At 44.1% G+C, this 17527-nt stretch overlaps 1 protein-coding gene across 1 annotated transcript in view; it reads left to right on the top strand.

Annotated features, from left to right (window-relative positions):
- LOC309558535 (uncharacterized protein) overlaps positions 1-17527 on the top strand; it is a gene marked incomplete at both ends in the record, with an annotated part of 302626 nt that overhangs the window by 209049 nt on the left and 76050 nt on the right. Inside the window, 2 exons of the mRNA XM_082261614.1 lie at positions 3574-3936; positions 10190-10486. Of these exons, the coding sequence (XP_082117740.1) occupies positions 3574-3936; positions 10190-10486 (660 nt within the window). The remainder of the gene's footprint in view (positions 1-3573; positions 3937-10189; positions 10487-17527) is intronic.

The raw sequence follows: 17527 nt of genomic DNA, 5'->3' as shown, positions 1-17527 counted from the left end.
CACAGAGCAGCCCGGATCCTTCTCTTCTCTGGTCGTGTTGGGTGCCCCATAGCAAGCAGCTTGCTATGGGGCACCCGAGCCGAGTCATAGTTCTGTGTGTCTATTCAGACACAGAGCTGTGGCCTGGCCCCACCCCTTTGCTTTTCTCATTGGCTGACTAAATTTGATTGACAGCAGCCGGAGCCAATGGCACCACACTGCTGTCTCAGCCAATGAGGAGGGGAGTCCCAGATGGCTGAGACATTCCTACAACACCGCTGGAGCTAGAGGGACCTTAGATAAGTATCATGGGGGTTGAGGGAGGCTGCTGCACACAGAAGGTTTTTTTTATCCTAATGCATAGAATGCATTAAGATAACAAACCTTCTGCCTTTTCAAATTCTTTAAGCAACAGACAGCATAGATTTATGAAAGACAGAAGTTGTCAAACAAATTTGATTTCTTTTTATGAGGAGGTAAGTAAAGCCTTGGACAGAGGGGTGGCTGTGGACAAAGTATATTTGGATTTTGCAAAAGCGTTTGACACAGTTCCCCATACACGGCTAATGTGTAAGGTAAAGTCTACAATAGGGTCTCAAAGTAACGACCCCTGGACCATTTACGGCCCATGGACTGGCTACAAACAGCCCACCAGGGGCAGATCCAGCGGGTGGGGGGGGGCAATGGGGAATTTGCCCCCTCTAAGAAAATACAGCTGCATAATGAAATCAAATTGTTAGCACTTGCCACTTAGCAGGCATCAGCTGGCCCACATGGCGCCCACAATTGGGAATCACACAAGCCGCAGAAGCCGCTTCCTGATTCCTTCTCCCAGTGTCCCCCCACCCGCGGCCGCAAGTGATCTTACCCTGCTGAGGCTGAGCCTGCTGCTGCTAGGTTACTTGTTAGTAATGTGATTGGGTGGGGGCGGGGTCAGTCTCGTCAGTGGTGGAAGTGGACTCAGCCCTCCCAGGTGCATGTAGATGCGAGAAAGCAACATGGAGGGTAAGTCAGTTTCAGGGTCTTGGCAATCTTCTTATAGCCTAGGTCATCTTTATGTAGAGCAACAATTCTTTTTTTCAGAAAGTTCTTTGCCATGAGGTGCCATGTTGAACTACAAGTGACCAGTATGAGAGAGTGAGAGCGATAACACCAAATTTAACACACCTGCTCCCCATTCACACCTGAGACCTTGTAACACTAACGAGTCACATGACACCGGGGAGGGAAAATGACTAATTGGGCACAATTTGGACATGTTAACTTAGGGGTGTACTCACTTTTGTTGCCAGCGGTTTAGACATTAATGGCTGTGTGTTGAGTTATTTTGAGGGGACAGGAAATTTACACTGTTATACAAGCTGTACACTCACTACTTTACATTGTAGCAAAGTGTAATTTCTTCAGTGTTGTCACATGAGAAGATATATTGAAATATTTACAAAAATGTGAGGGGTGTACTCACTTTTGTGAGATACTGTATGTGCATGTGTGTGCATGTGTGTGCATGTGTGTACGTGTGTGTGTGTGTGTAGCATGTGTGTAAGTGTGCGTGTGTCATATATATACCCATGCGAGCGGGGCTGAGTGTGTACAGGTGTAAAGGGGAGGCTATGTGCGTACAAGTGTGAGGGGGCTGAGTGTGTTCAGGTTCGAGGGGGGTCCAAGGATTTCATCACGATACCTAAATGCAGTCAGGGTGCCATTGTCTAGCCTGTAGAGGTCTGTGCCTCCGTCCATGGTTATGCCTCCCCAGACCATCAGTGACCCACCACCAAACCGGTCATGCTGAACGATGTTACAGGCAGCACAACATTCTCCACGGCTTCTCCAGACCCTTTCACGTCTGTCACATGTGCTCAGGGTGAACCTGCTCTCATGAAAATCACTGGGCGCCAGTGGCGGACCTGACCATCCTGGTGTTCAAGGACAAATAGCAATCCAGCTCCATGGTGCCGGGCAGTGAGCACAGGGCCCACTAGAGGATGTCGGGCCCTCAGACCACCCTCATGAAGTCTGTTTCTGATTGTTTGGTCAGAAACTTTCACACCAGTGGCTGCTGGAGATCAATTTGTAGGGCTCTGGCAGTGCTCATCCTGTTCCTCCTTGCACAAAGGAGCAGATACCGGTCCTACTGATGGGTTAAGGACCTTCTACGGCCCTGTCCAGCTCTCCTAGAGTAACTGCCTGTCTCCCAGAATTGACTCCATGATCTTGTTGGGATACAAAGAAAAAGCTTCTGGCAATGGCATGTATTGATGTGCTATCCTGTAGGAGTTGGATTGCCTGTGCATCCTCTATAGGGTCCAGGTATCACCTCATGCTACAAGTAGTGACACTGATCCTAGCCAAATACAAAACTAGTAAAAAACAGTCAGAGACGACGAGTAGGGGAAAAAAGCCAGAGGCCTGAACCTGTAAAACCATTCTTGTTTTGGAGGTTGTCTCATTGTTGCCCATCTAGTGAACCTGTTAATTTCATTAACACCAAAGCAGCACAAAGCAAACTGATTAACAACCCCCTCTGCTACTTAACTGACCAGATCAATATCCCAAGAGATTAATTTACTTGATGCTATACTCTGATTAAAAAGTGTTCCTTACATTTTTTGGAGCAGTGTATATGTGTATGATGGTTGTATCCTGTATGGTTTTGATAAAGCACGTCTAACCTGTGAAATGCGTCGACCTTCCTTCTCCCCTGCCGATATGCCAATTGTGCCTTGTTTTTATTGATGATTTTTCTATAAATTTTTGTAATGCATCATAGGGGTGTGCAGCCGTCCAATCTTTCTCTTTATCATCAAACCATGTCTTTATGAAACTGGCTTTGTACACTGACACACAGGGGTTGATTTACTAAAACTGGAGAGTGCAAAAGCTGGTGCAGCTGTGCATGGCAGCTAATTAGTTTCCAGGTTTTATTGTCAAAGCTTAAAAAAAAGGCAGAATGCACAGCTGCACCACATTTTGCACTTTCCAGTTTTAGTAAATAAACCCCACAGTCATGCAGGAACAGAAAAGGGCATTCACTAAACTTTTACCTCAAGGTTCAAAGCTCACCATTGTAAAAAATGCCTTTTTATGCTCTAATATGATCAATGCCAACACCCTTCACTGGAAATAGTTACACTCAATACTCATACTTCTGTATTTTTCCCACCTTTCTCAATATGTTACTGTTCTGGGTGTATAATCTAGTAATGGTTTTGAGTATATTTCTTGCTCAACATCTAGCATGTTAAAGCGGTAGTAAACTTTCAGTTGGTTAAAAAAAAAAAAAAACCCTAAAAGGCAATGTCATAATGTGTTAGTATGCACCTGCAGGTACAAGTGGTGTAACAGAGTTTACTAATACTTTAACAGGTGGAGCAATCACATAATTTATAGTTTGTTTAGTTTACTCTTGTTTCTCTTTATGTTGTTTTTCTTTTATTATTTCTTTATTTCTTGAAAAAAAAAAAAGAAATATGGATTCATATTATGAGATAAAAGCAGCTTTTCTAATTAGTGTTATTGTAGATTTTTATAGTCCAAGTGATGTGTCATGTTCCTGCAGGGGCACTAAGTTTTGGTATTTATGTCTTCTTTTAGTGGATCAGCTGAGATTCATTGTTGGGAAGATTCAGGGACCTCGTTGGTGGATTCATGGGGAGAAGGTTGCTCTGTATATTCCAGTGTCTTATTGCTCTGAGGACACCCATGTGATGTGGATGGTGGAAAATACAGATGGAAGAGTAGAGGAAATATCCAACAATAGAGGGGATACCCAGACAAACTCTGGTTATACAATATCTAAGGAGACAGAAAAGTCTGATAAAGAAGGACTGTTCAATATATCATCAACACTGACATTTGTATCATCTGTGTCCAGACACACTCAAGTCACTTTTGCCTGCAAAATCACCTCTGATGGACAAACCAAGACCATGAAATTCCAGCCTGAGTCTATGTATGGTGAGATAATTCCTCATTTTAATGTACCTGCAACTGTTTGTGTGATACATGCTGAATGAGTTGGGCTGATTGTTAGAGTGCAACAGATTGCGCTTGTTTTATAACAGTCTTAAGACAGAATTTTCTAGCTAAGAAAATGTTAATTGCATACAGTTACATTAATCAATGCACAAAAAGGTTTGCTGCAATAAAGACTGATAAGTGGAGGAATTTCAAGGTGATATATTTTTGGCATGAATGGTTTCCTTATATTCCCAAGATTCATCATTATCATGTAATTACTTTACATGCAAGATGGGCAATACAGATGTAGCACAGCCCCCTCGAGGACTGCTGAATTCCACACTTATGGGTCCCCCTGGGTTACCCATGAGCAATTCCAGCATACGCAGATTAACTCTTTACTATTTGGCTCAGTCAATGAACAGTCCAGGGGTATGTCGTTTTTTTTTTTTAGTGTTTTATTTAAATTAGGGATGGGGGAAGGGAAGAGTGGGATACTCCAAACTAGCTATTCACAATGTGGAGGGCTTCTATTTCTGACGATGCAGCCAGGCTGCTGATTCACCCTGCCACTAGGTGAATTTGGGTTAAGTCTCTATCCATCTGACTTGATGGACTAGATTATCTTCAGGATACTCTCATAGTATCCCCTTTCACTCCACAGATTGACACCTGTCCTCTGACTATCCTACACTGGGAGGGTCCCCCTCAGATCAGGCCCCTAGACATGATCCCCTGTACTCACAATACTGTTTTTCCAGGTTCTCCAGTGTCTCTACCCCTCCAGTCAGCTCTCCTGGGCCTCTGGGTTCAGCTCCGTTCCTCTGGTCCCCAGGCCGACCGCCTGCCACCGTGTACCACTGCTACAGAGGAGGAGTCAGCCGCCACTCTCCCACCGGGACTCTGCTGACCAGCCAAAGACCCCGCAGCAGCACATGTGCTCCTGGCTTTTATACAGTATCCCATAATGCATCGAGACAGCCAGTCTCTGCCAATCACCGGGACTGTATCAAAGCCTGTGTACCCATTGGTCAGGTTTCCTACCACTGTCCAATATGCCTCCCCATTGGACCAGCGTGAAACACTATCTAGACCCAATGAATCACACACTGAGCAGACCTAACTCACAGATCCTGCTCTCTGGTAGGCAGAAAGCAATATAGATTTGCCTGCTGCTCCTCTAATAGGCAGACAGAGCCAAAAACTATACTCGCTCTCTAGCACCTACCGAGGAGGGTGCTACACATAAATTATTTCCATATACTGTACTTATAAAACCCACCTATGGATTAATGTACACTAGCCTACACTGGCAGCTCCTAAACTTAAGGAGCTTTTGGAGATTTTTTTGCCAAGCTCCTAAACTCCATAATAACCTATATGTCAATATACACATAGGCTTTTAGCAGAGTTTATGAGCTGCCGCGTTTAGGTGAGCTTCAACCTCTCTCTTCTGAACGTGGAAGAACTGAGCTCAGGCTAGGAATGTTTTGACAGTCAGTTGCAGAAAAACCCAAACTACGGCAAAAATGTGCTGCAACTTTTGCGTTTTCCCACAGCGCGGCAAAGCTAGGTTCACATCTATGCAGTTGTGAATGATGCAGTTTTCAGGCGTGTTTTATGTTTTAGAACATGCAACTTTTATGTGTTTTTGCATGCAGTTTTAATGCTTTTAGCATTTTTTTCCTCCATAACTGTGACTAGCTGGTTGTTATAGAGCGGGCGGTCACCGTGTCCTTAACAACTGATGAGTCATCAGCTTAAGAATTGTTGAATCATCAGCTGACAACTGAATGTAAAAAAAAGAATTGTAAAGAAAATAATAGTTTATCCCTGTCGCATAATGTCTCCAATGATCTGCGCATGCGCAGGACGCAATGGCACTCCGGCTGATATGTTGAATAGCTGGCTTGACGTCAACACTGCGCATGCGCAGTTTGTTGGTGGCATTATCTGACGATCTGCAAAGGGAGTATGTAATTGTCAGATTCTGCCCACCCGCTCTGCTCATGCGGGAAAATTGACCAATCACATGACAGGTGGATTTCGGTGTTTTGCATGATTACATTCTCCTTTTGCAAGTCTCCATTATGGCATCTGATCAACATATCAGCTGGAGCGACGTTGCATACTGCACATACGCAGATCGTCAGAGGCATTATCCGACGAGATGCATTTTTCTATAGAACCCCGGCAATAAAAAATAAGGGAAACATGTTGGAAATGAAATGACAAGGCCCCCCCAAAATTCATACCAGACCCTTATAGGAGCATGCAGCCCAGCAGGTCAGAAAAGGGAGGGGATGAAAGAGCGCCACCCCCCCCCCCCCCCGAACCATAATAGGCCACATGCTCTCAACATGGGAGGGGGGTGCATAGGGGTGGAGGACAAGAGCCTCTTCCCCACAACCCTGGACAGTGGTTGTGGGGGTCTGCAGGTGGGGGGCTTATCAGAATCTGAACCCCCGATTCCCAGCTACCCCCATGTGAATGAGTGTGGGGTTCATAGTAGGGATTGACTGATTATCAGCAAAGCCGATATATCGGGGGCCGATATGCACTTTACCCGATATTTACCAATGTGGCCGATATTACCAATATTTTGGAAAGTGCTTGTAGCGGAGTGATGCCTGCAGCTAGAGGCATCACCCCGGTACTGGCGTCCATAGCCGACGGTCGGCCGTCTTGTGATGACAACGGATGCGGCTGAGAAGCCACTCGGCTGTCATTACAAGTAGCGGGAGGGGATGTCCCCCCTCCCGCCGCCTTCCGCGGCTCGCCCAGGTCTTCTGTCCCACCGGGAGACCCGGGCAACCATCCTGCACAGCTGCCGAAGACTCGATCAAAGGCGCATTCAGCTCTGATCGGGTCTCCATGCAAAAACCCAGAAACCCTGCCAGGCTGCATGCTTGGATAAGGGTCTGGTATGGATTTTTGGGGGGGCATGCCATTTTTAAAAAAAAAAATATTTTGGCATAGGGTTCAGTTTAACCACTTCTGGACCGGAAGGATTTGCCCCCTTAATGACCAGGCCCTATTTTGCGACTCTCCACTGCGTTATTTTAACGGACAATTGTGTGGTCGTGCGATGCTGTACCCAATCAAAATGTTCGTCCTTTTTTCCCCACAAATAGAGCTTTCTTTTGGTGGTATTTGATCACCTGTGCGATTTATATTTTTTGAGCTATAAACAAAAAAAAACAAACATATTTTTATTAAAAAAAAAAATCGCAATAAGCGTATTTTGATTGGTTTGTGCAAAAGTTATTGCATCTACAAACTACTGGAAAGATTTATGTAATTTTTAATGTTTTTTTTTTTCTACTAATAGCGGCGATCTGCGATTTTTTGCAGGACTGCGACATTGTAGTGGTCAGATCAGGCCCCTGACTAACATTTTTGACACTTTTGGGGGGGACCAGTGACATTACTACAGTAATCAGTGCTAAAAATATGCACTGTTACTGTAATAATGACACTGGCAGGGAAGGGGTTAATCAGAGCAGTCTGACACCTGCATCGGCTTCCCTGCTGACGATTGGGGGCGCACGCGTGCCCCCTAGCGGCCTTCTAGAGACCGACGTAGACCTACGTCGTTCTGCCCGCCTGTGCCACCTTGCCGTAGTAAAAAGGCGGGTGGTGGTCGGGAACTGGTTAAAATCCATACCAGACCCAAAGGACCTGGTATTTATTAGGGGAGGGACCCCATGTTGTTTTTTTTCCTGATTTTTTTTATTGCCAGCAATTCATTTTTTTACACTCAGCTGTCAACGGGGAACTCCCGCTCCTTGTTGTGGAGGAAAAAAAAAACAAATACAGTAAAACGCATCAAAAACACAACACTTGTGTTTTTGGTGCAAGCTCATTGAAGTCTGTTACACTCAAAAGGCAATCTGCTGCGGGGGAAAAAGTCCCTGGCCCTTTCCAAAAATGCAGCCCTTTATAAAAAAAACGCCCTTTATAAAAAACGCATAGATGTAAATGTGTACCATAGGAAACCATGTTAAATGGACTTTAGTGGGTTTCTGAAAACCGCAAAATGCAATAAATAATGCATAGGTGTGAACCTAGCCTAGTAGTATAGAATGAGTTTACACTCACAGTTCCACACACACCAACTCTCTGCTGCAGGAGTCCACTCTGGATAAGTTCCAGTGTTGAAGGGTGTGGGAGCTTACCTGGGTAAATACCATCAATGCCTTGCCCACGTGATAGTGTTTGGGCTCAGCAATTGGCTGACCAGTACTGACCAGAGGCCACATAATCACTCCATACCCTGAAGCCCCACTCCAATAGAGCAAGGAAGTAAGCATTACAATAAAGCGGGGAGGCAGTGAGGGAGCATGGATACAGTGCCTTGAAAAAGTCTGCACACCCCTTGAAATTTTACACATTTTTTCATGTTACAGCCAAAATATAAATTCCTTTTATTGGGATTTTTTTGTGACAGACCAAAACAAAATGGCACATAATTGTGAAGGGGAAGGAAAATGATAAATGGTTTTCAAAATTTTTTACAAATAAATCTGTGAAAACTGTGGGTTGCATTTGTATTCACCCCCCTGAGTCAATACTTTGTAGAACCGCCTTTCGCTGCAATTACAGCGGCAAGTCTTTTTGGGGATGTCTCTGCCAGCTTTGCACATCTAGAGAGGGACATTTTTGCCCAATCTTGCAAAATATTCCAAGCTCTGTCAGATTGGATGGAGAGCGTCTGTGAACAGCAATTTTCAAGTCTTGCCACAGATTCTTGATTGGATTTAGGTCTGGACTTTGACTGGGCCATTCTAACACATGAATATGTTTTGATCTAAACCATTCCATTGTAGCTCTGGCTGTATGTTTAGGGTTGTTGTCCTGGGGGAAGGTGAAACCTCCGTCCCAGTCTCAAGTCTTTTGCAGACTCTAAAAGACTTTCTTCTAAGATTGCCATGTATTTGGCTCCATCCATCTTCCCATCAACTCTGACCAGCTTCCCTGTCCCTGCTGAAGAAAAGCATCCCCACAACATGATTCTCCCACCACCATGATGGTGAGTTCAGGGTGATGTGCAGTGTTCATTTTCCATCACACATAACATTTTGCTTTTAGGCCAAAAAGTTAAATATTGGTCTCATCTGACCAGAGGACCTTCTTCCACATGTTTGCTGTGTCCTCCACATGGCCTTTCGCAAACTACAAACGGGACTTCTTATTGCTTTCTTTTAGCAATGGCTTTCTTCTTGTCATTCTTCCATAAACACCAGATTTGTGGAGTGCACGACTAATAGTTGTCCTGTGGACAGATTCTCCCACCTGAGCTGTGGAACTCTGCAGCTCCTCCAGAGTTACAATGAGCCACTTGGTTGCTTCTCTGATGAATGCTCTCCTTGCCCGGCCTGTCAGTTTAGGTGGACCGTCATGTCTTGGTAGGGTTGCAGTTGTGCCATACTCTTTCCATTTTCAGATAATGGATTGAACAGTGCTCTGTGAGATGTTCAAAGCTTGGGGTATTTTTTTATAACCTAACCCTGCTTTAAACTTCTCCACAACTTTATCCCTGACCTGCCTGTTGTGTTCCTCCAGCCTTCATGATGCGGTTTGTTCACTAAGGTTCTCTAACAAACCTCTGAGGGCTTCACAGAACAGCTGTATTTGTACTGAGATTAAATTACACACAGGTGGACTCTATTTACTAATTAGGTGACTTCTAAAGGGAATTGGTTCCAATAGATTTTAGTTAAGGGGTATCAGAGTCAGACCCCGTTCACACTGGGGCGACCCGACTTTGCCGCGACCTCGGAGCGGCCGGCACGGACTTCATATCATTGCAGTCAATGCAGGTCGCTCCAGGTCGCCCCAAAGAAGCTCCGGACCCTTTTTCTAAGTCGGAGCGACTTGTGTCGCTCCTATTAGAACAGGTCCTGTGCTGCTCTATGGCAGCCGACCCACGGTGACTTGTCAGGCGACCAGGTCCCATGACAGGTCGCCCCAGTGTGAACGGGGTCTAAAGGGGGCTGAATACAAATGCACGCCACACGTTCAGATATTTATTTGTAAACAGTTTTGAAAACGAATTATAATTTTCCTCTCACTTCACAATTATGTGCCACTTTGTGTTTGTCCATCACATAAAATCCCAATAAAATCAATTCACGTTTCTGGTTGTAACATGACAGAATGTGCAGAATATATTACTAAAAACCTACACAGAGGTACAGCTGCATTTTAATGTGCTCTTTATTAATACATTTTCATTATCAATTTTTAGCCAAGCCCCGAGGCCTGAGACCTGTGAAGACAAGTCTGTGTGACAATGGAGATGTCCTCTGTTCTCTGAGCCTGCAGAAATTTTACCCCAAAGTGGAGCTCAGCTGGAGATCAGGAGAAGATCAGTTGGAGTCCAGGGATAAGTATGAAGAGAATAATGATGGAACATTTAATTGTAACAGTCATTGTACTGTTCCAGGAAATCTCTTATTAAATCCCAACTTCACCCTCCATGTGACCTGGAGCCACAAATCTCTAGATGGACAGCAATCACAAGTCCTGTCCTGGAGGGACCTGGGTAAGTGCGAGAAAAAACAAACTTCTTCCCAGTAATTTAGAGCCCATTCCCACTGCACAGCAATTCATGTTACATGCGTTGGTGGCAGTAACTCTAAACAGCACCCCAATGCACATTGCAGCAGTGCAACACGTAGTGATATAGTAGTAGTAACATGTAACTTGTGTTGCAGTTCAATCCCAAACAGTGTGCATGCACTAATTTTTGGCAGCACACTGCACTACAAAGTTGCAAGGCACATAGTTACATAGTCAGTGAGGTTGAAAAAAAGACATCAGTCCATCCAGTTCAACCTATGATGTGTGTGTGTGTGTTTGCTTTTAACCGTACATTGTATACCCCTGTATGTTGTGGTCTCTAAGGTGCCCATCTAATAATTTTTTGAAACTATCAATGCTCCCTGCTGATACGACTGCTTGTGGAAGAGAATTCCACATCCTTACTGCTCTCACAGTGAAGAACCTCTTACGCATTTTAAGGTTAAACCGCCTTTCCTCTAGTTTTAGTGAGTGGCCACGTGTCTTATTGTATTTCCTTACTCTGAATAGTTTGTTCCTTATGCTAGGGTCGCCAGTACAGTATTTGTACATTGATATCATATCCCCCCTCAATCTTCTCTTCTCCAGAGTGAACAGGTTCAGTGCTTGTAGTCTTTCCTCATAGCTGATGTCCTCCATTCCCCTAATTATTTTTGTCGTAAACTGCAAGGTTGTGTTATTCAGAATGAAGGGCAATGTGTCACACCAACGCATTTAGTGTGTGTGAATGGGCCCTTAATGTTTATCTACACAAAGACTGAATAGACACTTGTACATCAAACTGGAATCCAAAAGAGATCCTATTTTTTCTCTGGCATATAAGGGCTCTTTCACACGGGCGATCCGATCAGATCCGCCTGTCAGTTTTTTAGGCGGATCTGATCGGATCCTCCATGCATCTCTAAGGGGCAGCGGATGTCAGCGGAGACATCTCCGCTGACACCCGCTGCCATCCGTATCCTATCCTGTCCATGAAATCCGGACGGATGGAAACCCTATTTTTCCATCCGTCCAGGAATCGGATCGGATGAGAGCGGACAGGTGGTCCGCTCTCATCCGATCCCCCATAGAGAGCAGCGGGAGCTGTGACTGTCAAAAAGGGGAGTGATTGGCGCTGCCAGGAAAGTAGGTTAATGGGAAATCTGGGTTAGGCTCCTATAGTTCAAGACCAAGTTCAACACATGCAAATGCACATAGAATGTATGTGGGAATAAGAACTATATAAGTAATAGGATATAAAAACACAATGGGTGTGTAATATGTGTGTAAAATTAACACTATGTGCTGATACCAAATCAATAAATAAATAAATGTGTTCAATACCTAAAGGGCTTATTGAGACTCAACATAAATATGCAAATATATGTAAATGTAGGTATAAAAATATAAAAGCATATAAAGATAGTATTAATAAATTATGGTGATATAGAGAGTTAGTGTGCAAAGGTGCTAAAAAATAAATATAGTGCACTAATCACACTAAATAAGGTGCATTCCGAATAGTCATAACCATCTATTCAATAAAGTGCAACTGCATACTCATAAGCAATGAAAATAAATAAGTGGGTGAACTATGTGCATCCCACACTGGTGACAATATAAACACTAGTAAATAAATAAGTGCAGCCGTGCAAATAACTATATAAATTATGAAAGTGAGAACCATATAAATTCAAAGGCTCAAAAAGCAAGTTCTGTGTATTTTAAAATTGTCCAAAAATAGTGCAATCAGAGCTGGTACAGAAATCATAAAGTTCTATAGTCCATATAAGGATGGAGTAAGGTGCTCTTTTTTTCTATGAAGCCGGGAGTGCAGTGAGTGATTGGAAGATAGGGTGCTCCCCCTCTCCTGAGGTCCTGTGCTTACCGGATGTCCGTACCCCTACAGGGGTAAATGGCGGGTCGATAACAGGGATCGCTCCCATACACCGGCAATCTGGTTCCGTCCTATCCTTCCTATTACCACTCGTATCCACTCCTTGTTCCGGTACACATAGGGGTTAAAGCATCAGGGAGAGAGCTCCAGTACAATTCCCGGGTATATGAAAAAGGGGAAAAACAGAAGCCTCCGATAGTGCAGGATTGCCTTTAAAACTTTTATTTAGATTCCAAAAAAGACATGTACTCACATAAAATCAACATGCAGCGCATGGAGAACGTGACCACATCACTTCCGTCTGAACGATCCTGAGGCTAGGAACGCACGCTGATCCCAGGCGAGCACCGCGAATGAGGTAGTTGCGGACCCTATGCCATACGGATGCGCTGCATGTTGATTTTATGTGAGTACATGTCTTTTTTGGAATCTAAATAAAAGTTTTAAAGGCAATCCTGCACTATCGGAGGCTTCTGTTTTTCCCCTTTTTCATATACCCGGGAATTGTACTGGAGCTCTCTCCCTGATGCTTTAACCCCTATGTGTACCGGAACAAGGAGTGGATACGAGTGGTAATAGGAAGGATAGGACGGAACCAGATTGCCGGTGTATGGGAGCGATCCCTGTTATCGACCCGCCATTTACCCCTGTAGGGGTACGGACATCCGGTAAGCACAGGACCTCAGGAGAGGGGGAGCACCCTATCTTCCAATCACCCACTGCACTCCCGGCTTCATAGAAAAAAAGAGCACCTTACTCCATCCTTATATGGACTATAGAACTTTATGATTTCTGTACCAGCTCTGATTGCACTATTTTTGGACAATTTTAAAATACACAGAACTTGCTTTTTGAGCCTTTGAATTTATATGGTTCTCACTTTCATAATTTATATAGTTATTTGCACGGCTGCACTTATTTATTTACTAGTGTTTATATTGTCACCAGTGTGGGATGCACATAGTTCACCCACTTATTTATTTTCATTGCTTATGAGTATGCAGTTGCACTTTATTGAATAGATGGTTATGACTATTCGGAATGCACCTTATTTAGTGTGATTAGTGCACTATATTTATTTTTTAGCACCTTTGCACACTAACTCTCTATATCACCATAATTTATTAATACTATCTTTATATGCTTTTATATTTTTATACCTACATTTACATATATTTGCATATTTATGTTGAGTCTCAATAAGCCCTTTAGGTATTGAACACATTTATTTATTTATTGATTTGGTATCAGCACATAGTGTTAATTTTACACACATATTACACACCCATTGTGTTTTTATATCCTATTACTTATATAGTTCTTATTCCCACATACATTCTATGTGCATTTGCATGTGTTGAACTTGGTCTTGAACTATAGGAGCCTAACCCAGATTTCCCATTAACCTACTTTCCTGGCAGCGCCAATCACTCCCCTTTTTGACATTTACACCTGACGCTCCCCCATTGGGGGTGCATCTTTTGGAGTGGGCAGCAGCCATTAGTGTTTTATTTATAGAAATTTTACGCACTATTTTATAGATAGTTTATCCTAAGCGCGGATCTTTCTTCTTTTCTTCAGCGGGAGCTGTGACACCTCCCTCTCCACACTGCAAGCGGAGACGGAGCTGTCATCCGCCGGCTCAGCGGGGATCGGCGGATCGATCCCTGCTGAGCAGCACGGATCTGCCTACGGAGGCGGACCGTGTGAAAGAGCCCTAACAGTTCAATAAGAGAACAGCAAACCAATCACCATTCCACAAAACAATAATTTTTCTATCTCGTACACATAACTCATACTAGATCTAGTACAATCCAATATCTAAAGTGCTGTTGCAGTTGGGTTGGATTTAACTTGAATGAATAGGATTTGATTGGAAAGGAGAAGAAAGTTATGGTTTTACTGGATCAGTATTTGATCTGTGTTTTCTTTTTCCAACTTTGCCATCTCATCCTTTGAATACATAATATGACCAATAATGGATTTTATTGGGAAAATGTGAATGTGGCCACCAGTAGGGACATGTTTAGTGTTATTCTCAGAAACCTTTCATGATATAATCAGAATCCCAGCACTTCATTATTTTCGGTGAATTTTCGCATTAAACCAACTTTAAAATGAGTGTCAGATAATAACAGCTTTGCTTACATACATCCTTTGTTATCAGTGAACAACCTAACTACAAAATGCAGACCTAGACGACTTCTATAATAGCTTACAAGTAGACATTTAAATTTCCAGACTTGTGAGCCAATTAATTGCATTATGTAATGGGACAGGGAAAACATCTATTCACAGCTGTGTAATACCAAAGCCTGGTACGCACCATAGTTTTTTCCGTTCAACCCGGCAGAGCCGCTATTCTCACTATGGGAGGTTAGTACAGCGATCTCCCCCACTGAGCTCTTGTGTTCTGTTGTGTTTCCCCCACGATCAGCGCTCTCTGCCATTGTCTGAGAACGCTGATTGGGAGTCGTCAGCTGCTGGTTTTCCAGTATGCTCATCCAACAGAAGCCAGCCAAACGTCCGGCTTTCGTCAGATAGACCAACATACACATGGGCCGAATGTCGGGCATTTTTTTTGGAACCGGCAAATGTCTACCGACATTCATATCCAGCTTAAAGCGGAGTTCCACCTAAAACCAAAAAAAAACCCATAAAAATACCCCCGGGACAGTCAGGGCTAGTGCATTCCACAATGGATAGCCTTTGAACTGTCCCAGGTTGCACTTACCTGCAAGAAGAAATACTTACCTTAAAAATGTATTGCCCAGTGCTGCCATCTCAGGTGTGGGCAGCTTGAAGCCAGCGCAATCCTCTTCTGCGCCCTCTTCGGTCCCACGATGCACTGCACCGGCCCTGCCGTCACTTCCGGGGCTGCGGAGTCATCTCTGCACAGCTTCTGGGCATGCCCAGAAGCTGTTTAGCAAGGTATGGCAGCGCCTGCAACGGAACTGACGTCGGGGCCGGTGCAGGCGCATTGATTCCTGGGAGCGATGACATTCAGCTTCCAGGAATCATTGCAAGCCAGGAAGTGACGACTCTCCGTGGCCGCCGAGAGAGGAAGAGGAAGTAAGGTAAGTATACTATCTTCTAAAACAAGGTAAGTAAATAAAAAATGCGATTATCCATTTGTTTTTCAGGTGACCCGGAGCAAGAAGATGGACCGAACTTCAATTTTAGGGTGGAACTCCACTTTAATGCAGATGCCATATTGGAATGGACAAAACCAACAAAAAACAAATAGGCAAAATCTGCATACATGTATTACCTATTGGAATGGACAAAACCAACAAAGAACAAATAGGCGAAATCTGCATACATGTATTACCTTTATTCACCTTAACCACTTAAGCCCTGGAAGATTTTACCCCCTTCCTGACCAGGGGGTATTTTGCGATTCGGCACTGCGTGACTTTAACGGACAATTGCGCGGTCGTGCGATGCTGTATCTAAACGAATTTGGCGTCCTTTTTTTCCCACAAACAGAGCTTTCTTTTGGTGGTATTTGATTACCTGTGCGATTTTTTGATCATGCGCTATAAACAAAAAAACAGCGTAAATTTTGCAAAAATAGCAATATTTTTAACATTTTTTTATATGAAATTCCCCCCAAAAAAATGTAAAAATCAAAATTTTTTAACATTTTCGGCCAATTTGTTTTATGCTACCTATGTTTGGTAAAAATAATCGCAAAAAGCGTATTTTGATTGGTTTGCGCAAAAGTTATCGCGTTTACTAACAAAGGGAAAGATTTTTGTCATTTTTGTTGTTTTTTTTTTTAACGCGTAATGGCGGCGATCTGCGATTTTTTTTGCGGTACTGCGACATTGCGGCGGACAGATCGGACCCTTGACTGACATTTTTGGGGTTACCAGTGACATTTCTACAGTAATCAGTGCTATACATATGCACTGTTACTGTAAAAATACACTGGCAGTGAAGGGGTTAACTTTTTTTTGAAAGGGAGGGGCTATGTGTGTCCCTAGGGGCGTGCTTTCTACTGTAATTGGCTGTGGCTTCAGATGTATGAACAGTGATCAACGGTTCTACATAGTAGAACCGTATGATCATCCTTCATACACAGGGGAGAATGACAGGCAGCTTGTTTACACAAGCCGCCTGACTTTCTCCCTCTCCCCCGACGATCGCAGAGTGACTGGAGGACATCGGGTCACACGCGCGGGGGGGTCCTTGACCGCGCGGGAGCGTGCCTCCGGCGGCGCGCGCTCGCTCCCTAGACCCTCACAGGCTAGCGACGTAGACCTACGTCGCTTTGCCTGTGAAGGGCTGACTGCCGACCTAGATCTACGTTAGGCAGTCGGCAAATGGTTAAAGGATAAGTTCACTTTAAAAAAAATAAAAAAAATATTAAATGCTAATTTTTTGCAGGTAAAAAGCATGCATTTATTTATTTTATTTTTTCCTAGGATCCTGCAGAGCATTGCACTTGCAATCAGCAGATCGTGGGTGCAATGTCAGACTCCTGAAGACACTTAGTTTAACTGTCAGCCCGTATCCTCCATGAATGAACTAGCAAATTAATGTTGCAGCTCTGTGGGCGAAGCCCCGCGCAACCGAGCTGTTTTTGAATTGTGACAGCAGGTGCGGGGAGAGGATCCCCTGCTCACTTTCATGGATGGATCATGGAGGGCAGTTTTTTTTTTTTTTTTTTTTTTTAAGCCCGTGGCGTGTGAAACACACTCAAAAGACTTACACCCGGTGCATAAAAAAGTGCACACATGCAAACGTGGAAACACAAAAAGGGCACAGGGTGTGCGGAATGGTCTTCCCTCTGAAGAGGTAGGACCCTAACCTCGATCCCCCGGGGCGCAAGACTCCTGACAGAGATTTAAGGTACTTACTATGGTCTGTCTGGCCGAAACCAGACAAACCCCATTCTCCAGGGGGACTGCCGAAACAGCCCACCCCAAGTAGTAGGTGGGGCTCCCCCGAAGGGAGACCCCATGAGAGAGGGCGAACTAAGCCAGAAAGCCATATCCACCCCCTCCCAAGACTCAAGGCTGGGCCCGAGGATCCACACCCTCCAAGTCGTGCAGAAGAAAAGAGTGATAGTGTAGTGAAGTGACACTACAACAAAGAAATAAAAACACACAAACAAAAAGG

Source organism: Pelophylax lessonae (assembly GCF_965119305.1).
Source record: "Pelophylax lessonae genome assembly, chromosome: 6".
NCBI lineage: Eukaryota > Metazoa > Chordata > Amphibia > Anura > Ranidae > Pelophylax > Pelophylax lessonae.
Note: the sequence above shows the minus strand (reverse complement) of the source record. Positions and strands in the feature narration are given on the sequence as shown.